Raw genomic sequence first — 23844 nt, 5'->3', positions numbered from 1 at the left:
GCCAACAGCCTCCTGGGCTGCCTTAGGCAGAGCGTTGCCAGCGGGTCAAGGGAGGTGCCACTCATGAAAGCCCCGTTAGAGTACGGGGAAATCTGTCTTGGACAGGTAGGCTCGCTGGGAGCTTTGCAGCGGTGGTGGCCTTGCCTCGGCAGAGCGCTCTCGGCTCTGCTGCCATACGTGCACAGACGCTTGCAGGTTTCCAGTCCCACCACAAAACCTCAGCCCTGCTGACAGCTGCCACGGGAACTCCCCGCTGCACGGCCATCAAACCAGAGGTTACAGACAGCGCTGCAGGAGAGACTGCCAGCGGGGAAAGGCAGGACCGAGTGTGCTCCTGCACATATAAAAATTAATTTTTTATAACTTTTTCCATTTCTTTCACTTTCTAATCCATTGCCAAACGCACAAAGAAAATGAGGGGAGGGCAGCAGTACAGAAGTCGCTTCCTCTGAACATCTCTAAAGCAGCAGCTTACAACAGACTTGGGGAAGGGCATGCTGCTGGCTGCAGCGGCGGGCAGCTTTGCTGAACTCGGCACAACCTTCTGCTAAAGGCCCTTCTGCTGCCTGACTTACCCTGCCAGAGCGCTGCTCCTTCTGACGCGAGCGTGCCTGTTGCTTGCTGTGAAATACGCTACCGAGGCACCTTTCCGCTCTTCCTGCAGATGCTTCTGACTCATGCGGATCTACCAAAGATTAGGGAATCCAGCTTTTGAAGTGCTCTGAAACATGTGCTTTAAAAGAAAATAAATTAATTGAAGCAACATTTGTCCGAGCCCTATCAAGGCAGAAATCAGACAGAGGCAGGAGGAATGTCCTTGAGCCTTTTTTTCATGGCTTCCTCTGAGCCGCGGGCTGGAGGAGGAACTGGGCAGATGTGGCAAAGGGAGACATTACATCACTGGGTTTTTATATCCTCCATCTGTATGAACTCTAAGACATAAATGGGGCCAAGCATAATTATTCCTAAAGAAATTAAGGTATAAGCAAGGCACGTGCGCAGCCCCAAGTTGTAGCTTGCGATATGGGAGAAGTTTGACTTCCCTCTGGGGCAAATGAAGATCTGTCCCTCCTTCCTATCACCCCACCTTTTCCCTATAAACCTGCAGATACCTGTAGAGCTCCCAGGACACTGGGCCATGCCCAGGACCATCTGTGCACTCACTGAGACTGGTGTTAGCGAGTTAAAACCAGGAGCACCAGAAAATAATTTTCTTGAGGGACACTTCTCTTCTAGGGCATTTGAAATAACAGTCTCAGCCTTGCTCTTTGATGCAGTAAATATTTCTCCTATGGACAAGTTACTTTAAATTGGAACAGAATAGCATAAAAAAGTAATCAAACCTGCCTATCTCCAAATTGGACTTGATCCCAAGCACTGTAGGAAATGGGCACACCAGTGGGATGAGGGTCCTGTTCAATATGCAAGCCCTCACCAGGCTTTTGCTTGCCTTTATCTCCACGGTTTCCCCATGTCACCCCACAACCACCCGTAGGGGTTCTCCTCAGCTGCTGAAAAGAAGAGCGCAGAAATGGGTGAGAGGCTGCACTGCAGCATTCTTGGGGTTTTCAGGTTCACTTGGGTCCCAGACAGGACAACAGCATGTCTGTTTGTCCCACCCCGCCGCCCCTCACCGCCTGACTCTCCCCGAAGAGCAAGCGCTGTTTTACAGCCGAAGGGCAGTATTAGAGACATCCTCCCCTTGGAAGGCTTTGATGCCCCTAGGGGAAGGCTTCTGCTCAGTAAGAAGCACTGCAGACCACAGGTGTAGGTTTACCATTTTGCAGCATTCTGATTTTTGGAGCATACTGCAAATGCAAGATTTTTATCAGAGACTACAGATTCAGCCTGTAGATAAATAGGAGACCACCAGCTTTTGATTTTCTATTACTTTTCTATTAATTCTATTTGATTTTCTATTAACCTTGTATTAATTCTATTTGATTTTCTATAAACTTTCTATTAATTTTTCTATTTTGATTTTCTATTCCATTTCCTCTGCTATTTTTTCATCGCTCTGCATTATAATCAGTTGAGATGAATAGACACTTCTGGCCTCTTCCCATTCATCACATGGGATTGTTTTGGTTTTCATTAACTTGTTTCTCTCTTTGCTGCTTTTTGTTCTGGAAAGCATACCCTGCCTGCAAAGAGAAAGACAAGGCAAGCGCAGCATTTTGACCCTCAAATTTTTGTCCAAATTTCTACTGCTGAGATGCCTGGACCTTGTCTTCGGACCGGCCGCATTTTCTGCTGCTCAGTTCTGCAGCAGCCAGACTTAGTGGCAAGAGCCCAGCCCCAGCATTCACCAGTAAGCAGGAGAAAGAGGCCATCCTATTCTAGGACGTCTCCCTGAGAACAGGCAGACAATTATTGGAAGCACAGGAAGAAAGAGGGTGAGAAAACTTCAGCAGTGGCAGCCTATTTTACAAGCATTTACAAGTCTCATTTATAAAAAGGAGATTACTGCAGGAAAATTCAGTGTTCACAGCTGGCTGGAAAAATCCCTCAAATATAGTTTCCTTTGACTCTCCCTTCTGCAACAGTTGGGACTCAGTCTGAAATTCAAATTAACTTTCATACCCAGCCTACAATTCCATTTTGTGCCCCAAAGCAAAATTTCCTGCATAATTGTGTGTATTTAGGTCAGTTCTCCATTGTTTGCTTCTGCAAAGAAAAGAGCTGATTTGCTAGGGGAGAAAATTCCTAATACAGTTTTCAAAAGCACTTTTGCAATTAGAGATTGTGCTCCTAAATGAGATGGGAACATAGGCATGTATTTGCTTTGGCAACGTCTTGAGACTTTTCGTGTCTGTTTTTGACAGCAGGGTGACTCCATTTAAACACAGACCATATTTGACATTTATAAGGAATAAGTAAGTTGATTTGCCAAACTATATTTTAAAGAGTAATTATCCTATTTTCATACCTCTATCAAATATTAACCTAAGTATGCAATATGTGCAAATATTGATCTAACTAATTAACATTTAATCTAGAGAAATAACACTTATTATCTTTTCTTGTTCTAAGGTTCTTTTCACTGCAAATTTTCCCTACACTTAATTTGTGTGAATTTCTTTTGTTTCTAAATTTCCGCTGTGAGAAGTACTCCATTAGTACCTTCTGTTTAGGTTTGACTGTAAAGCACCAGCCATATGCATGGTCAGATCAGTATAAACATTTTAACTCGTACAGGTAGAGAATTAAAACAAAATATTCTGAGCAGAGTCTAATGAATAAGAAAGCTCTGTTGAATGCTCAGTTAATTGCCTTAGACCAAGGATCTACGCAAAGCAATGCCTTTATCTCTGTATCTTGCAACGAAGCAAGGAGCAAGACTCAAAATGTATATGTTCTCAACATCTTAGGAGACCCACGGTCTGGTCTTGTGGCTTCACGAATATTTTTGTGAATGTGCTGCCAGAACAGGTCCAAACAGTTTGAACACATCATGCAAAGGCCCCAATCAGGGCGGTATTTCAGGGCAATGACACCAAAGGTTGGGCGGTTGAAAGCCAAAAGCTGATGCTACATGTAGATTTCTACGCATTAATTAAAAAATCAAATCAAATCTCTACCACCACCTCCCCCCCAGACGCTTGTGAGGGACAACAAAGCGTGGCAGATCTACCTCAGGATGCTGGGAGAGAGGGGAAAAAAGAATCAGGTCAAAGCACACAATACACAAATCCTTGCGATGCCGTAGGGCACAGTACGCAACGACCTCAGACTGTTTTGAAAATCGATTACAGAGGGCCTTCAGCTGAACAGAGTCAATGACCCTATCTATGCACGGCAAAAGGAAAACAGCCACATCTTCTCTGAGCTAATACACACGAGGCTTCCTGGCCCAAGATCCTCATGGTGGCTAGCAAAAGGGGACCTGCGGAAACAGCCCCTCCCAGCTCTTCTTCTTCAGACCGGGAGAGGAAAACATTTGCTTTCTTTTCATTAAGATTTAATTTCCATGAGATCAAAATAGACGAACCCTGGTTTTCCTCCTCCCCTTCGAAAAAACATCACCAGCTGTGCTAGGGGTCACGATATAATAGACGAAGAACGTGTGTAATTCAGGAACTACAACTGCCTAATGAAATATATGTCAAAAGGGACAGCTGGCCCGAGGGCTTGGGCTGCCCAGCGTCTTTGTCTTAAGGTTTTCTCTAGCTAGAAGTACAGGAGAATTAGGACTGGCGAAATGGGGTGAGTTTTATCTGGTATACCCAATTGCCAATGTCTTCTTTTTCGCACTTAAGCTTGCACCCTTCAGGATTTTTAACTATTGTCCAGTTAAAGCTGTTCTGCCCAGACAGCGTAAGCCATAACCAACGCATGAGAAGGAAGGGTTTTGCTCCCAGTGAGCGGAGCATTCAAACATAGGAGAGAACCATTGAGTGTGATTTGGGTGGCAAAGAAGTGGCAATATTAAGACTCATGATGCTCAGGCAGACACAGAAAAATGGGTCTTGCTGCATTACTACTTGGGAGAGACTCTGCTTCCGATAGCTGTTTCCATCATCCTCATTCGAGCAGGAGAACTAGTCAAGTTCTTGGTTCAGTGACATGCATCGAGTCCGCTCTCTCCATCAGTGCTTGAAGCACAAAAGATATTTATGCTAACCATATAAAAACATGTTTAAACTGATAAAGATGAAGGAATTGGGAATAAGGTTGGAGACCACCACTTCTAAAAAACTTGTAAATTGGAGCACAGGGATTATATTGCTTAAAAGCATACACACTTAAAACATGGAGAACATCATGATACACCAGCACCAGTTCACTAGACTAAACACATTTTCCAGGCAATGCTGCAAAACCTTTTGAAGTCAAGCAATACTGAAGTCAGAAAAATAAAAAAGGGTCAAAAGTAGCTCCATTAATTTTCTTTGCCTTAGCTAATGTAGACTGTACGATTGTGTCTTCCTTTGTTTCTCTTTCGTCTTTCAGAAAAACCCATAGCAACAGCAGAGGAAATGAATTGCGGGTTCAGTGCCACAAAAACATATGAATGAGCTTACTTTGCAGCACGCGAGCAGCTCACTGGCTTCAGCTGGGCCTGAACGCTCAGCGTATGCTGCAGGGCTCTGCCACGGCGGGACCTACCGAGTGGAAACGGTCAAAATGTCTCCGCGCGGTCAGATAAGCTGAGACACGGTATTCGCATTGCAGCATCAATTAGCTGCCTGTAGAGACGGCAGAAAGAGTTCAGCTTTTTAGCAGTGCACCTAAGAGCCTCAAACCCTGTTAGACCAGGTGGTGTAGAAAGCAAGCACGCACTACGCCTAATAAGAGAAAATGTAGAAAATGCACACAGAAGATGCAAGAGGGAACAGAAGAACACCTAGAGGATCTGCAGACTTTTACAGAATAGTCTGGCAGCTTCGGGCCAAAAGGAGATGGCTAAGGAAGAAAAATCAAAGGGATCGGGTGTATGCGAGAGGTGGCAGAAGGAATGTGCTTCGCTGTGTGCAAAGCAAGGACCAACCACAGAACAAGACCCAACTGATTTGTGTACACAGGGAATATAAAAATTAGGCTAAAGGTTACAGTCTACCTAGAAATGAGGTGATAAGGTGAGTACAGCCCCTTATCAAATTTGAATATTAAAGCTCTGCATTAGCTATTAGATAATAAAAGTTGGGCTGTGGCCTGGAGCAGTGTTCTTCTAGCACTGAACTCATGCCCATGCTGAGGTTTTCAGATGCAGGTAAAGCGAGACCCTCACCCTCAGCTCATCATCTGAAACTGGGGCGAGGCTCAGCCCATTAGGCTGGCCACCTATTAGTGTTATAGAATCATAGAATCGTTAAGGTTGGAAAAGACCCTTAAGATCATTGAGTCCAACCGTTAACCTATCACTGCCAAGTCCACCACTAAACCATGTCTCCTAACAGAACAAGATAGTTTTCATATTGAAACTCCTGTAAGTTTTAAGAGTGTAAAAGCATTAAGCTAATATATTTCTGCAATTAAATAGTTACATTATTTCAATTCATGCTGTACCTTTCATTGCTACTTTCAGTAAAAGCCTTCTAAAGTCAGCCTTCTGTTTTGTTTTTTTTCCTTGAAACTGATTCCTGATATCCTGCCAGTCTCCAGTTCATTACTGGGAATCAACAACAACCAACTGGAGGGTGACTTCACTTACTTTCGTGTTCCAGTTGTATATAGTCTTCTAACAGAGCCAAAGGCGAGCATTAAAATCCCTCAAATAAACCAAACATTGCAACAAGAGCAAAAAAATCCAAAACCACTCTGAAGTGCACACTTCAGGATACTTATGAAGTAAAATGTGTTAGGATTAAGACTGATTTAAGCTGATTGTGTCACTTCATATTCTTCAGGTAGCAGACTCCCCCTATATCTATGGCAGGCATGAGTGCTACGAAAACAATAAATTACTCTTCTAAAGGAATACTTTGAAAGGCTTCTGGCCTTTTGGAAAAATTTGGCTAAGTAGGAAATGCAGGGAAAAAAAAAAAGCACAGCTACAAAAGACCTGGAGGACAGCCATGTCCAATATCCTATTCCTACTGTCTAGATCTTAGTCAAGGGACTCCACGGGTTATTTTAAAAACAGACCAGAAAAGCGTTTGTTTCCTTAAATGTCTTTTTTTTTCATGCTTGTGACATACCTTGAATTATTTTGTTGAAGTAAATTATACATAGCTGTTTTATTCTCTACCTTTTTACAGTTTATGGGACAGGATTCAAGTTTCAGAGGAAGGGGACTCTTCTCACCGAGTTACACTTGGTATGGACGAGCCAGCAGCAAACTCGGAGGTGGTACGTACAGGCGGAGAGCCACGCTGCAGCTTCGCCAAGATGATCCTTCCGAAAGAGGGTGAGCAGGACGCCGGGCAGTGTCACAGACAGTGCTGCTGCTAAGGAGGAGAGGGAAAGACAAGAAACACAGAGAGCTCATTGTATTTCCTTCCTATCTGCTCTACCGTAGAAATATACTCACCGGTTTAAACGTCTATTCAGCAAACTTTTAATTCAAGGCAAGTCTAAGTGGTAGGTCGCAGCAAAGTTTTCAGTCCTGTTTAATAGGATTAAAATTCTGGCTAGCAAATATCTTCTTAAAGTAGAGGGTGAACACCAGAAAAACTTGCTAACTGGGATAAGAAAATAAATCTTTCTCACAGCTGTGGCTCATAGGTAGGATCTTTGAAAGGTTGCGGATAATTTTAAGTTCTCCTACTTCCAGTAGAAACATTGGAAAGTTTGCACTAGCATTCGTAAGTACAAATTAACCTAACCAACATATGAATTCTCATTATACTGATGAACTTCCAGTCCTGCAAGCTCACAAATGAGAGCCAGATGCCGAGCTCATTCAACTCCCAGAGCCGCTCTCGGTGTACGCACATTTGCAGGGCTAATTGTCTTGGTTATTTCTATCAGTAACTGTAAACAGTTCTTATTGCTACTCTTTGCCAAATCCACCTTCATTCCTTCAGAACATCACATTAGAGTAAACTCTTACATTCTTAAAAATTGCTGAAATCTGAAATCAAAATCTCCATTAAATGATTTAACTGGGCTTCAGTGCTCTACCTCTTTTAAATTAGCCCATGTAAATGCTGTCTGATTAAATTCAGCCACAATGAACATCTTAAGTTAGCTTCATATTTCTGTCTAAACAGCTCGGGTGACATTCAAATTTATTATTACATGTCAAGATTAAAAAAACCTGTTTAAATTAACCAACAATGCTATTCAGAGGTATATAATTATTTGGCTTTGAGGAAAAATACACTAAAATGTAATTTCCAATGAGATGGGATAAAACATTCTTTTTATAACCTTTGAGCTAGGAAACAAAGGGATATACTTCATCTCCCATGTTTGCTCCACTAGTGTGACCCAAGGCTAACAGTCAATCATATCGTAGCAATTTCAGGTTTTTAATCCACAGAAAATATTCCCTCATTTTGCTAGACAACTCAGTAGTTCCGATGTTTAATCCTTAAAGAGATGGGGCTGAATCTTTAGGAAAGACAACTTTGGAGCAGGTCAAACACCCTCCCACCCCCTCCCCTGGTTTAATTTGTAGAGTCCACGTCAGAATCCTACCGGCTCTCTGCCTACAAAGATTTCCAGGGAAGACAAATGTGAACCGATAACATCTAGGCTCGTTCTCCCTCCAAATCATACTGGCTAAAACCAGTGTAAAGATTTATTTTATCCTTTAGCATCCTTAAATTCTGACAAATTATTTTACAAAAGTCTATCCTGTGTTTTAGAGTACTGAATCAGGGGAGAAGGCACAAATACATTTTGCTCCTGTGTGACTTGGTTTTCCATAAGTTGGGCATCCCAATCAATCCCTAGCTCTCCCGACGAGCCCAGACCGGGTGGTCTCTGGGGAACACCGTGGCTGGAGCCAAGCGCATGCTGCTTTATCTTGGAATTTCAACATGCAAGGGGAAAACGAGTGAAAAGGGGGATTTTTATAACTAGAAATGATCAAAATAAGCACTCAATATTCCATTTTAATATAACTAGCTTGAATCAGAAAACTGAAGGAGGCCTGATAAGTTGGTAAATTAGTGACAATAAAACAGATGTGGAAATGGTTTATAGCATACCACTCAAATACACACACATGATGTAATTGCCTGTTTTATTTAGTGGAATCAATTTTGTAGATTAGAAATATTTCCAATTCCCATTTACTCCAATGCAAGCCTCCACCATCGACAGGCATAACGCAGTTTGTTCAACTGATTCCAAACCAAAAAAAAAAAGAAAAAAAAAAAGTACAATCTCAAAGTTAAGTTAGAAACTAAGTTCACACATTTTCTTTGGGACCAGGAATCTGTACATAGTACAAAATATACATTTATTGAACTTTCTGTAAACACACAGTTTGAATTGTGTAAAACTGTAAATAGTGGGTGAACTACGTGGAGAATAATTTATTATATATTGTTATACATTCTACTTAAGGAAAATAGTTATGCTCTTGTATATTACTCTGTTAAATTTATAAATTCCATACTGAAGCTGTGTAATCTGCAAACATGCTTTTCAAGCTTAAATCTCTCCATTCGTAACACACATTTATACAGGTCATCAATGAAAAAAGTTACACTTTCCACAAAATAGATATAAAGAGGTCATGAATTTTCTAAAAAGACAGGCACAGCATGTCACTACAAACGAGACTCGTATGATACGACGTGGAGTCCATCCTGTGAGAAGACAGGTGAAAACTCTCTAATTCAGCATGTTTGTACGTGGTCTTAGTAACAAGACAGATGCTAGAAACCAAAATCTCTGCTTTGAAAGACTTATATAAAGCAGCCAGTTCTGGAAATCAAACTTCACACCTCTCAAATCTCCAGTATGCCCTGGCTAGGAGAACCTAGGCTTTTGTCTCGTATTAACCCTTCATCGCTAGTAATTGAGTTTTCTGGGTAGTGAACTACCCGCCACGACTTGCCCAGAACATTTGCTTAATTCAGCACTTACTCCAAAAACTAGATTCCTGGCACCAAAGAGTTAGATCCGGTTAATAAGTACAACTTAACTCTTGGTACTCAAGGTCACGGCGAATCACACCATCAGCAATATAACGCGTGCTAGGAAACCCCAGCTTCCAGCACCAAACGGTTGCACGGCCTTAACCCGCAGAACGCGTGGTAACAGGTACCGCGGCACCTCACGTACTGGGGACTCTGTTGTACAATGCCCAGTTTGCAATTTGAGAGTCTGGAAATTTCAAATTGCAGCAGACATGCCAGTCTAGCATCAAACACTCAGCAAGAATAAAAAGTTCCCCTAAAAACACCGACAAAGGTCCTTTCAGTAGGTCCATCACTGGACATGGAAATGATGCTACGTAAATTCAGTGCATTTATTCCTAGATTTTTAGGGTCTCATTGTTTTTCCATCCCGGGTAGCTCACTTTGGGTTTCATCCTTTTATTTGTTCTTTACAGCTAAAAGCACTACATCAAAGACTGAACCTCTTAAACCATGCCCTTCTGATGGTTTAAAAGAAAAAACTGCTGACTTAAAGAATTATGAAATTGTTATCTCCAATTAATCTAACATTTTGCTTTAACATTACCACCTTCTTCCCTTTGGCTTTGCAAAGCTTTTTCAAAACCAAAACTGAATAAAGATTACATTTCTCTTTCACTCCAAGAAAAGCGGGACAGTTAAGGCTCCAACAATACATGTGCAAACTTTATACAGTGAGTGAAGCTCCATCAACGTCAGCAGAATATAAAGTTAAGTACGTGCCTGATTTTCTCAAGACTATCTTAATTTCATTCTCCCCTGTAGTTAGGGAACTACAAACAAAAATATTGTGCTTCAGCCTGAAAACCCAACAGTGAAAATGAAATTGGCTACTCAGTATTTCCATTGCTCAGAGTGGGTTGAACTCTAACGCAAGTAAAATTAAACCTTGCACCTTAGTCTATAGGCATTGATAGAAGTAAAAGTATAGAATGTTTTATGACCCGCCAGTCTCAGTTTTCTCATTTTTCTTCTCAAAGCTATTTCTCAAAAGAAACAACAATGGCACCTCCTTCAACTCCGGAGGCTTATTCACAATACACATGGAGAGTCCTGTCCACTTTAGCTGTAAAAAACCCATGCTCCCACCAGCTCTTCAGAGCCACAGAGTTAATGGAAGCAAAAATGAATTTCAGTTTTGGCTCAATGGCGCCGAGCGAGCGGAGAAGTACAGATGTAGTGCTCTTAAAGGAAAATGTTACTATCTGACACAGCACTCACCCTTGCAAATAAATGGCTGGTTACACAGTAGTAAGGACCATTGGTTTTGTTTTTCTTCTTTTGGGGAAAAAAAAAGAAAAAGCAATAAGTAGATGTCTAGTGATATTTTAAAAAGCATTTGGGCAGGAATCAGTACAAGTTAAGTGCAAAAATCTGGCTGGGCATAAAACAATATATACTCTAAAAAACTGACCTGTCTTCCCAACTCTACTGAAGTTCCGACACTTTCAGAACAGAACTGTTTCATTAATTCTATAAAAGGCATTTTTAAAGTTAAGCCCACTTTCCCGTATTTTGTGGTTGCAAAGGTTAGGGGTTTTGCTGTTGTTGCGTTTAAAGCAAGCCTCCCCCGAGCCCCTTTCCTAAGACACCGTTATCACTCCTGTTCTCTTTGCTTGGAAGCAAAGACTTTAGAGGAGTGTCTACATGAGGGGGGGGAAAAAAAAGATCTGCTTTACTGCTACTCAAAAGGAACATCAAGTAAAACCACAGATAGACCAAGGGCTATGCATAGGGTCTAGGTCACTATAGGTCAACAACTCTGACAATCAGGAGATTAAAGCTCTAGACATTTTTTTCATGTATTAAGTAAATAGTAGCAATATTTGTAGATTTTTCTGGAAACAAGTTTTCAGTGGGAGATAAACTCAACTTTTAGCAGGCTGTATATTCTTTTTTTTTACTTGAAAGCATTTAGCAGTCCATGAGAATAAAGAGCTTTACATTTTCCTACAGCTTCTTGAACTTCTGCGAACAAATGCCACAGCCCAGGTGACTGCTACCTCATTGACAAAGCAACACGATTAAGCAAAATAAGGCTATGAAGAGGTTCAGAAGGTGCACGCCTGGGCCCGCAGAGACCTGCAGACCGTGCAAGCACTCCACAGGGACAGCACAGAAAGAGCTCACCAGGAGGTCCCATTCTTTGATCAATATTTCACACAGGTCAGTCAAAAGTACTTAGGCCCAGATTGCTGCTTTTTAATTTTGCTCCATTTTTACGGCTTATAGCAGGAATCGCATTCATTTTCTACACTACAGCATCCTAGAAATTCATGTGTGGAGCCTCTTTTTACCACTTAAAGAGTTAAAGAATCTATCCAGTCAAGTAGAGACCTGTATTGGTATGAAGGCTCGGGTTATGATCATCTCAAATGCACGCAGCTGTAGGAACAAGGAGCTATACTAGTTATCTAGGAGATGTTATTTTCACACCTCACGAAGCTTGGCAGAGCATAGCAATTCCATTTTCTACAGAAAACTGTCAGGTACAGCTCTATAGGTCTATACAATTTTGCTGTTTCTGAACCTATGGCAAGGTACATCAGGTTTGTATTAAAATACTGTATTTGCCAAATGATGAGGAAAAGGGTAACGTTTTACTAAAGGTTAGCCCATTACAGACATGGCCGAGTTTAAATATCAAGAAATTTAAATATACAAAGTCGTTTGCACATAAAAGCAATTCAAGAAGGTGCAGGTAGAGATGAAGGTGAACATCTCAGCATGATGAAATCCTGACGTACACTGAAATAAGGTGAACAGTAACAGCCATATCATTAACCTAATTGTGGCAGCCACGCTGCCTCTCCCACAGGACAGAGCTACATACATCTAGAGAAAGCGAACAGAAAATAAGTTTGTCAGCATGGAACTCGTACACAAGACAACACTAGACCCAAAGTCTCACGATCCCAGTTTTAAGAAAAAGAATGGTTACCAACGCAAAATGTTTGTCTTAAGTACAGAGTGGAGAAAGATCTGCAAAGGCTCCGATACTCCCTACACAGGTCAGTCATTCACCTGTGTTCAGGGTGTGGTTTCCCAAACCGTGGCAGAAGGGGCAGTGCGGTCATTGCTTTGCTCCCAGTCCCATCTCCCCACTCTGCATCTTGCCCTAGCACCAGCATCCCACGGCTGGATTATCAACTTACCCAGCTGAAACGTACAGATTTTTTACTCCTAACTGCCTGGCCACATAAGCATGGCTGCTGGCACGAAAAGGACAGCAGAGGCAAACCTATAGCAATAGTTTAGTCTTGATGTAAATTGATCATGAAACCATATCCTTAGTTCATAAAATACTAGAAAGTGAAAGGCAATAGGAAGCCTATCCTATCCCAGCGTAACAAATTAAGATGAGATTCTTATCAAGGAATCAATTGAAGTTAAAAGCGCTCCCTAATTTTGTTAAATCACCTTTTAAAGTTTCTAATTCTTGAGCTGAGCAATCTAACCTATATAGTTGAGACAGTACCAGCTTTGTGCTAAGCAATTCAATGGATGCTGAAGTCAGTTTATCCTAAGTATGCTAGAATAATTAGCTTTGGCACCTGCACAAGCAACCAAGGTGAGGGCCACCATGACTCATCTGCTGCTCCCTACTCATCAGGCATCTCTGGCTAGGATGACACAACCTAGGATTACCGCAATTCAGCGTAGTTTAATGACAAGCAGATGAAATTTCTCTCTCCAATTCTGACTTCTGCTGGGAGATGGAAACGAACGACGGCCAGGCACCAAGGTCTTTGTGGCGCTGGTTCCTGGCGAGGCGAGAGCGCCCCAGCTACAAGGCCCTGGCTTCACAACTGGCAGGGGAGCTGCAGCTTGCCGCCCCGCCACCCGTACCGGGGACTCCATTGGCAACAACGGATTGACAAAGCCTTGCAAATCTAGGACCCTACGTCATGTCATTGCATTTAGTTAATCCGACGTTGGTTTTAAAACACATTTTTAGAAGCCTCTGTCTTGAACATATCTCAATGCTGAATTAGTGAGAATTATTTGAAACAGTTGTCTGTAAAGCAGTACAGGTATTCTCCCAGAACGATCAGTGAAACATTTAATCTGACTGTAACAAAACTCACAGAAACTGAAGCCAGTGAAGCTGTCAAATGTAGAAGGAAAACAAAGTTGCATGGCATACGAAGCAAAGTAGCTTTACAAATGTCATTTCCTTTTAAAAACAAGCAAATTGGGACCATCCTATTTGAACATGTATTTAAAAATACATCTTTTAACATCACACAATTTTCATTTTTGTCACACAAGAATCTTTTTCCAAGAGGGAAATAAATAGCACATAATACTTAAAAAAAAAAAAAAAAATTGCTGCCTTGCCCCTGAGGTGCTAATGTTTTTAGCATTTAAAAAAAAGTTTCTGGTGCAACAAGGAGATGCACAAAGGTGCAAAAGTGCCTTTTTCTTTTCAGAGCAGTGAAAAGTACAGCTTGCCTCTTTTCTAGGATTCTTTATATACTTAATTCGTACATTTTGTAATCAAAATCTGTATCTAAAATGGCAGTGTTTATGCATACATAATAGATTCAGTGCTCTGACCTCACCAAAATGCTGAACATAGGCGGGAGAGAGAAAGGCCTGAAACGGGCTTTCTTCCGCTACCCTCAAACCTAGTTACATCGCCTGTAGCAATAGCAGAATTATTTTCTTTCTAACCTTTAGGAGACCTCATAAGAAGAGGCTTCAAATACATCATTTGTCACTGAGACAGTTTAAGTGATTATAGTTTGAAATATGGCTTTTCACACCACAGTTTTGCTTCCGATTTTTTAAACTTTAAAACGCAAAGGTTCCACAGTCCAGTTCAAGGTTTTGCAGTTTCCAAAACTAAACTTTAGTCTCTACGAAAAAGGACAGAACTTTATCTGCCTCGTCCTAAATTAGGTTTAGCTTTTTGCACTAATACGCCATGTATTATTAAATATGCTTGTTAATTAGGTGCCTGTGAAGCTATAACTTAACATTATTATAGTTTTGCACTCTACAACAAAATTAGACATTTTAAGCATTTATTCATAGGTAGGTAAGGAACTGGTTCTTTAAGCAAAAATTGCTATAAATTTATAAATACAAATAGTGCTTATGTTTTCTTCATTCATGCTTGAACAGATTACAAACTGAATACAATGAAGTTACGTTTAAGCACCCCACAGAGACAAGAGGGATTAAAGAAAAGTTTGCTGGTATATACTATACTTAGTTCCAAGACACTATAAGTTACTTTTTCACTGTTCAGTGTTCCCTAACTCTGCATTAGTTTTAAGGCTATATATACAAATATGTATATTTCAAAGTTAGGGAGAGACAAATATAGCAAAATGCATTGTACTACATTTTCCTATCAAAAAGTAATTATACACCACGTTTTGATTCTGTTTAACTGCAGTAAATGTTACAATCTACTTGTTTTACTGATTTTCCTTTTGGGGAGTCTGCCTCCTAAATGAGTAAACTACATATTAAACACAATATTCTCAACCAAAAAGACAATACAAGGTGCACAAAACAGCAGTTTTGCAAACACGACTGACTTGAAAACTTAATTTTTGTATGCTCAATGGAAGAAAGCTAAGCTTAAATCAAATTAGTTTATTATCTTATAAAATTTTAAATTAGAATTTTAAACAACGAACAGTTAAATAGTCAACATGCTATATCTCAAATCACAAGTACTGTTTAACCACTAGTCTCTCATTCTAAGTAAGTGGGTCAATTAAAAACACACACCATAAAATGTTAAAGATTGTCAGGCTTTGACAAATGTATTTTTATCAAACAGTAGGCAAATTCAAAACCAATGCACATCTTCAGTGGGGAGGGGAAAAAAAAAAAACAAACACCAAAAAGCCTGAAAAAACCCACACTTGTAAAAAATAGGGTAACGGATTAATCCCACATCATCCTCTAGCATATGGCTATGTCTTGGGCAATAATCAAAATCCTTCCCATTTTAAAAATGGGCTACCAATTAATAAAAATATTCTTCCACAAGTAAAATATCATTTACAATGGCACTGACATTTTAAAAGGCAGGAAAAAAGGAAATTACACATTTATGGATAAACTTCTTGTTTGTTAAATCAAGCTTTATTGATAAAATGGAATTCAAAGTATTTTACTTGGAACAGCAGCAGACCCAGCCAATCAGGATTGTAAAAATGCTGCAGACTCCTACTGTATGTAGAAAGCTGCCTGTTTGATTAGTAGTTTCAGGTAAGGGTTAATGAAAAAGAGGTGCAAAGAATCAAGGCATCCTAATCCCAAGGTTCATATGCGTATGAACATGACACTATTAATAGGGCATGATTTAACTCCCGCTGAAGTCAAAATCAGAACTCCCTTTAACTCAATGTGAGAGCAGGAGTGCGTCCAAGAAAACGATATACATTTGTTGAAGAATGTGCACAACTTAGTTATTTTTCCATTGCCAAGCAAATTCACACACTGTAATTTCTGGTAAGTTGCCCACAAGTTCAGCTTTCGAATAAAACAAAAAGTTATCTTTACAGTTTTGTGCACCTCTTGAGCACCTAGCTGGCTAGGCTGCTGCTCCTTGCAATCCAAAACCACAACATGAATTTAAAGGGATATATATTGTTGCAACACACAAGCCAAACATTTCTTCTAACCTTTATAGTGATTTAAAGCAGTTCATAATTAAATATGAGCATTTTGTACAAAGACAATTGCACTTTACAAAAACAAAATCATACAACATAAATTGCTGGAGTCTGATTTACAACATGAATTACGGTTTGAAATCACGTTTACAGAAGTCTGTTTTACAAAAAAGATCAGTTCCTGGGCCAGATGTCGTACTGCTGTAGTCACTCTCGCCAACACATCGTATTCCCTTCTTTAATGAAGATTGAGGATGGATGTTAAGAAGGGTCACTGAGGTTGGGCTGCACTTTCATTTGAAGGATGAAACGTGAACTCCACAGCTAGATGAGCAGTTTTACCACATATCATCAGTTGAGGCAGAATCCTTAAAGAAAAAAGAAGGAACCCTTTAAAGTCTGGAGTGCCCATAGTTGCAGCAGTTTCTGGATAATCCAGACTGAAAAGGGTAAAGACTTAAATCATTTTAGAAGTCCGTTTTCTCTCTCCTTTCAGAAACAGCATTCAAGTAGCTGCTAAAAACCACATATGCTTAATTAATGAAGCATTAGTACCAAGACATTTCAAAATTTGACCCAGTGTTTTATAACAGCCTTACCAATCCTCAAAATAATATCCTAGGAACGTTACTCAAAAGCATTCCCAGAGTAGTTAGAAGTAATACAAAATGGATACACTTACTACACAGGTACAATAAAAGAGCAGAATGTGCCTCATGCCATTTGTTATTATCATTACCATCTTTTGTGTTTTCAGCCCTCCCTCACTGCATAAGAAGATACAGTCATCAACTAACACCCTGTTATAATTCAGATCGATTTTAACACTTATAATTTAAGGTTAGAGAAGTGTAATTTGGGCAACTGCAGGAAACCCTAATTTTGGATGGTAATAAAACCGCAAGGAGAAAAAAAAAATGTATATTGGAAAAAAACTGGAAGCAGAGTCATGCCGTGCTCTAAATCATAACCGTATGGCCACACTACATGGCATTACAACCATGCATCCAATACCTGAGTATCCCTAAAATTTGGTCCATTTAGGCTCAGAGGCGACAGTGGCTTTTGTGTAACTACGACACCCCCAAAAAATGTTTAATCGATCCCTGCTATCAGTTAAAAAAAAAATCCTAGTACAAATCGAATATTTAATCCTAGTAAGGGTTTTTTAACCCATTTACCTTTGTGTCATGTCTTTTTCCTTTTCCCTTGCTTAGACTGCTCTGTATTCAGCTTTCTCTGCCTCATCCGTTCGGTACATAGGTTAACACCACGACTAAGAAGTGGGACCACAGCCCAGTAGCTGAAGCAACAGCTAAGTCAGTAGCACAGGCATGAGAGCAAACTGCTTCTGTAGAGCAATCTTTGGCTGTTTCGGCATTACCTGCTACCTTCCCCTAAGTAATCAAGGGCCATGATGGGCTTTAACAGCAGCGTATGCTGGTGCTTCCACAGCTACACTTCCCTATCATTACTAAGACTGCAGGAGGTAGAAATATTACTCCTCTTTAGAAGCACCGCCTTACTGATTCCTTCAAGAGAAAAGAGGCTAATTAAGTCTCTAGCAATGCCACATATGACAATTTCTTAGCACTGAAGTTCTGCACCCTTCATTCAAACTTGCAGACAGAATTCATTACAAACCATAACGAAGAACAGTTGGCACGGAGGTGTAGTAAAAAAAAAAAACCCAAATCACTAAAATTACCCTTTGCAAAAGTACCACCTCCATTTTTTTCTTCAAGACCAGAAGTAGCAAAGGAGAGCAATTATATGAAAGACCAAAATGGTTGTGTTTGTTTCAAGTGCAAGGATGAAGAATAAAAGCAGTAGTGAGTAAAAACGCAGGAGCTGCATGCCAGCTATTCAGTATGCAAATTCCTGTATCCAAGTTGCCAGCATCATCACAAAACAAAGACATTTGTGTACTGTACATTTGTAGAACAGTAGCATGCTACAGAATGTATTTTAAAGGTAAAGCATCCTCTTTCAGCCACTATTTAGGAATTTTTATGCTAAAGATATAATGAGAACTGCCAAGTAAGCTAGCACCCAGTTGTAAAGCCAACACACAATTCTTTGTCTGGATGCATTTCACTTCTGTCACACCTAAGCACCCAAGTAATTGTTGCTAATAGGTAAACGATCAATTTAACTACTTCATGAAGTACGGCACATTTGGTGACAGAATGTTGCTTCCAGTGATCTACCTGCAATTGTGATCACTGTTCATATTTTACAGTTTTGGGGTTTCTTCCCCCCACTGACAGTAGATTCATGTCACTCTGATCACTGACATACAAGAACCTAAACTGTATGCTTGCTGTAAGATGCTGTACGCTTAAGAATAGAAGTGCCTATGCAGTCCATTTGGAAAATTAATATATCCTTAAAGCTGATAGTTACAAATCTGTGTAACCTACAAGTATAGCCTTTTTCTTCTTGATATTTGGGGGGAAATGTCTCCCAGAAGAAGGAAAAAAAAATATACATGACTCTTTGCACCATTTGGCAGGAAAGCATTTGGAAACCCGGGCAGGATTCAAATAATGAAATTCCAGAGGACAAACTAATCAACCATACCGGAGTTTTGAGACTATGATCAGCAGAAAGCAAGAGAAAACAGCGGAAAACAATTACAAAACATAGTCCAAAGAACACAACATTGCCATTGCTTCTTTGGGGAAAGGGGTCTTTTAACAAGAACTAGCAATATGTTTCTTTACAAAACAGCTAAAATAATTGGGGTAGAGGGGGAGATAATGTAAGAGAAAGGATACTTACAGTATCATCATTCCTGTACGGGTTCAGTCTGTTATAAACAGCTTCAATCACACTCCGTCTAGAGAAAAAAAAAAACAAACCACAGGGTTTTAAGGTTGTGTCTTTTTTTTCTTTTTAAAGTCAAATTCCCCACGTACAAATTTAATTTAAAATGCAAACTTTAGAAAATTTTGAATTCACAGAAGCAAGTTTACTGCAAGTTAGCACTAAGTGTCATTATACCTTGAACACAGCTACTGCATCCTTTAAAACCTTTAGGTGCAAGAAAACGCAGGCTGAATACCCCTCAGAGCTCAGCAGGAGAAGAGCAGAATCTGACATTCGGATGAGGCTGGACGCTGCTTGGTGCTATGTCTCGACTTTGAAAAAGGGCATCAGAAAACTCGATGGACGCTGAATGCCCTGGTCATTTCTGTGTCTGACGAACACTGCAGTACTACTTCATGTATTATGGCACTTTCATAGGGGAGCAGTGGGGTTTTTTTTATTTTCTGGATGCACAAAAATTGCATTCTGAAGTACATTTTTGGTCGTGTTACATTCTGAAATGTACTTTCCATGTGCAAACCTGGAAAAATTACTTCTGAAGCAATACTCTTTTACAATAATATGTCCAATACTTTCCTGCAACTTTTCTCAGAAAAATTTACACTGCAAATAGCAGTTCTACGTATTGTATCTTCAGACTGAGAAGAATTTTGTCTGGTAAAAAATATTAAAAAATTCAAGCATTTTGACAGTTTCCTCCTTTAAAAAAAACTTGCTTAGCATATGTAAGATAGCTCATAATTAACTTTTGCCTCTGGGATTCTCAGCTTTCCTAATATTGATAGAACTATTGATAGGAAATATATTGCTAAAATATTAATAGAAAAATTGCAAACAACATGTAAATGAGCAACATGGGGGGTGTTTTGGCTTTTTGTTGTTGTTGAGCTTTGGGTTTTGTTTTTGTTTGTTTGTTTTGTTTTTTGTTACATTTTCTTGAAAACTGATACTCAAAAAACCCAATGTGAGGCTCAAGGAAGAGGAAGCTTTTGTCTTACCCAGCATACAAGGAAACAACTTTGGAGGGGGAACAGGAAGGAAGAGGGCAGTAAAAGACAGGAATTATAGATTGGACTTTAAAAGCAACTTTCTTCCAGATCCCCTTCTGCAGAACCAAGTATGATGAAGTAGCAGACTACAACCGCGATACAAGACAAACTTCAAAGAACAACCTTTTAACTGCTCATGAATGCATGCAGAGCAATCACAAAGGAGTGCATTAGAAGAAAAAAAGCAGATGATAGGCTTTATAATCATCCTATAACACTGAAGTCAGAAACTACCATGCAGCAGTACAAACATCATAGTGAATCTAGTGAATGATTATAGGGCACACAAGAAGAGGCTGAATTTAAAGCAATAAAAACAAGCAGTTACACACAAATACATTGCACATATGAACTGGGAAGTTTCCCTTATCTTTCAAGAAACAGGTATCTTTGATTCTAATGGCAGGTTTCTTGAAAAGCATTATATTCCTTCCAAATTGGCAGCAGTGCTTTGAGTTATGCTAACATCCAATTAAATCCATACTTCGATCAATCCCTATTCAAACTAGCATCACTAAGACACAAAATCCCAGGGAAGTCAGTCACTTCAGCACTTCCTCATAACCATGATGCTAGTTAGCCAAGGGAGACTGAGAAAAATCAATTTGTATGACGTATTTCATGAGTAACTGACTCATCAATACTTCAAGACTACAGCAACACATCCTAAATAGATGCTGCTATTACATATAAAATTGCCATCTCTTCTTTTCTTAGTCAAACAGCTCATATGAGAACAATTTTGTTTTGTAGAAGTCATCTTTACAGTTCAGTTATCATTTATTCAACTACATACCTAGAGTCTTCATGTTTTGGTGTAACAATACAAAAATCATACTCTGAAGGGTTAAAAAAATATAGTCTGTACCGTACGTGCCCAATCCATTTTAACACAGCACAGGTTTATGATCAATCTTTTGAACCAAAAAGCACTTGGTGTGCAAATGAGCAAAGCACATTGCTTCCTTAAAGACTGAACAGCAATTTGAGAAGCCACAGAGCATCGACACTGAACTCTTCAAGGACAAAACCAGCCTATATACAGCTGTAAATTTAACTTCCCACTTTTCTGATAGACGTCTATCTAGTTTCCAGGTTTGTCACAAGCAGAGAGATACAAAAGCAAACTTTTAAGCAATTACAACATTGCTTTAGCTACAGACAAGAAAAGAAAGCTGCCAAGCAAAACATCATATGCGTATCACTTCTTGTTGAAGTGTAGAACAACATAACCAAGTAACTACTAAAGCCAGTGCATTATTTTTGCATCTTCAATGTAACCTCCCACCCAGAAACCCCAGTTAATTCCAAGACACAGACACACTCAGGCCACCCTTAAAAAACACTCAGTCCTTCCCAAAACTACAGTTTGGGATTTAATTTTAGTAGTGATTCACAGTTAACTCTGTTCTTATGCTTGTCCTTTTCATTCAGAACAACTGAGTAATAAAAATTGGAGAACAGATCACCACCTTTTGTCCTGTTCCCTTCTTCCCTCCCCCCACTTTTAAGAGTGGCCTTACAGTTAAGTTTCAATTTAAATCAAAAACCACATTGACACTGATGTGAACTCACTTGCTTGCCAATTCACCCCCTGGCGGGAGGTTTGGGATGCTCTCAGTTGCTAACGTACGCATCACGTGGACTAAGTCTGGGACTCCTTCACCCTGCTTCTTTATGATCTCTGGGAATCAGAAGTACTTTTTTTGTAAGTGCAGTCCAAATTTAACTTAAAAAGATTGAAACACTCAGTTTTATAAAAAGGCAGCTTAACTTCTGTTAACATATATAAAAAAAAAAAGATGACAGACCACATTCAACATGGTAATTGTTAACTTTGGTTCCATAAGAAAAAGAACCTGTAACAGATTTGACAAAGACATACTGCTAACTTAACATGCACACTTGTTTTAAAAACAAACCGCTACCTAATAAAAGTGGGAAAAAATTCTTTAATGGCTTTCCTGCTATACATTAGATACATTAGATAAAATAGAAGATGTAATATCTTCCCAACAAAATGCCCTGGGCACGAGGCAGATATTAACATCAGCTTTTTCACTGCAACAGAAGATAAAAGATTATCACCATCATAGAAGGCACAGTATTTTCAAGAAACAAAAGGTTAGACATATTAAAAATAACTCCCATGGCTGTATGGATATTAGCCAATACTTGTACCTCACTGCATTACAGCAACATGCAAATTTCAAGAACTATTACATACAGATTAAAGGCCAGGGACATCATATCTAAGAGAGAGTTCCATCCTCAGCTCACTTAGAGGATATGTGAATATTGGGCAGTTATTTAAAGCTCATCCACTCCAGCTTCTGGGTGAAGAGAATCTGACTGTGGCTACAGTACATGTTTGCTAAGAAATTAATTCTTTAACTTTATTCTTAGGCCTGTTTTATTTTTTTCCAAGTCGTGAACACACAATTTTATTTGAACTCAAGAGATTTCAGACAATACCACCCCTGAAGAGTTGCTCTTTAAATAGGGATTTTATGAAATTTAAAGAACGAGCACATTTTTTAAAATGCATCTCATCAGTTTCTCTGTAAACATGAGCTCTTAGAAATTATAAGAGACATGAATTATTAAGACTTGGCGCTGTTGATCTTCAAGTGAATACTGCAGCACACATACAATAATGCGTACATATGTGCATATATATTTATACATGCATGTATGTACATGCAGACTATTCTTCATGTAATAAAGCATTTATACAGCTTGAAGAGTAGTTGGAATTCATCAGTACCACTTTTGAAAAACACTCTAGCATTCAGTTTTTGCCCTAAATGGCAATTCCAGAAGAGCATACCAAGGTTCCATTTTATAATTTAATTAGCGAAATAAGGCGCATTAGAAGCTTTGAAACCCAACATGTATCCAGTCTTTTTTAGTTAAAAAATTAAAAACAATTGTGAATTAATTTTTGTGCACGTAATAGTTTTTCAGGGCTGTGTCCGTTTACAAAAAGCATCAGCTCTATTTTGCAGTCAGGCTGTGTAAATTATTTGCAAGGTACAGTGGAAACGCTGTCTAGCCCTCAACCAGTGTCAAACTCTGCAACGCAAAGCTTTAAGCTGTTTACTTCGAAACCTACGTTTTAAATACATGACACCACACACCATAGGCACCTCAAAAACTCGCCATTTCCTCAAAACCTATAGCCAAAATTCATTTTACCATCTAGTATTTAGTAAATAAATAATCTAACACTCTTAAATCTGAATAAGAAGCAAAGATCTCGGATTTGGTTTGCCAAGTTCCTTTATTGTGCAATTTTGAACATCTAGTATATTCTACATTGTGCTAGTGCTAGAGTTCTGCTGTACAAAAATATTGAATTTATAGTTTACCTATACTACACAGTTTCACAACCTGTAACTGCAGTACATTTAACATACAGTCTCCACTAAATGAATACATTTGTATTTTGATAAAACTATAGATACAGACTGAATGAACACTGAAGACACAACAAATGGAGTCGGTCTGCTAGCTGTGTTTAATTTATTGGCATTATCTTCTTTCAATACATCTTACAACCCTCCCCCCAACCTTTAATTTACTTTTAAACCTTCTACACATTTCCATGGCATCAAGTACTGGAAAAATGTACTTACAACCCTAAAATAAAGGATTCAAAACATATCTGCTTTTTCATATTCTGAATGGGAATTCCATACAAAGTTTACGAAAAAGCCAGAGCTTTGATTTTATGAAAATATGGGAAGGAACACGTAATAGCTAACTTAAAATTATCTCTAT

At 39.4% G+C, this 23844-nt stretch overlaps 1 protein-coding gene across 3 annotated transcripts in view; it reads right to left on the bottom strand.

Annotated features, from left to right (window-relative positions):
• Positions 1–15218: 15218 nt before the first annotated feature.
• The window catches only part of PPM1A (protein phosphatase, Mg2+/Mn2+ dependent 1A), a 29247-nt gene continuing 20621 nt past the window's right edge, over positions 15219–23844 (bottom strand). The window contains exons 4-6 of one of the 3 annotated variants that reach the window (XM_082316665.1): positions 21637–21745; positions 18965–19022; positions 15219–16548 (exon numbers count right to left, since the gene is read on the bottom strand). In XM_082316665.1, the coding sequence (XP_082172791.1) occupies positions 16519–16548; positions 18965–19022; positions 21637–21745 (197 nt within the window). In that variant the 3' untranslated portion in view covers positions 15219–16518. Of the gene's footprint in view, positions 16549–18898; positions 19023–21636; positions 21746–23844 lie in introns of those variants that run through there. The other 2 variants (XM_082316666.1, XM_082316664.1) reach the window with 2 other exon arrangements.

The sequence above is a fragment of the Platalea leucorodia genome, assembly GCF_965183815.1.
Source record: "Platalea leucorodia genome assembly, chromosome: 7".
NCBI classification, from domain to species: Eukaryota; Metazoa; Chordata; class Aves; order Pelecaniformes; family Threskiornithidae; genus Platalea; species Platalea leucorodia.
Note: the sequence above shows the minus strand (reverse complement) of the source record. Positions and strands in the feature narration are given on the sequence as shown.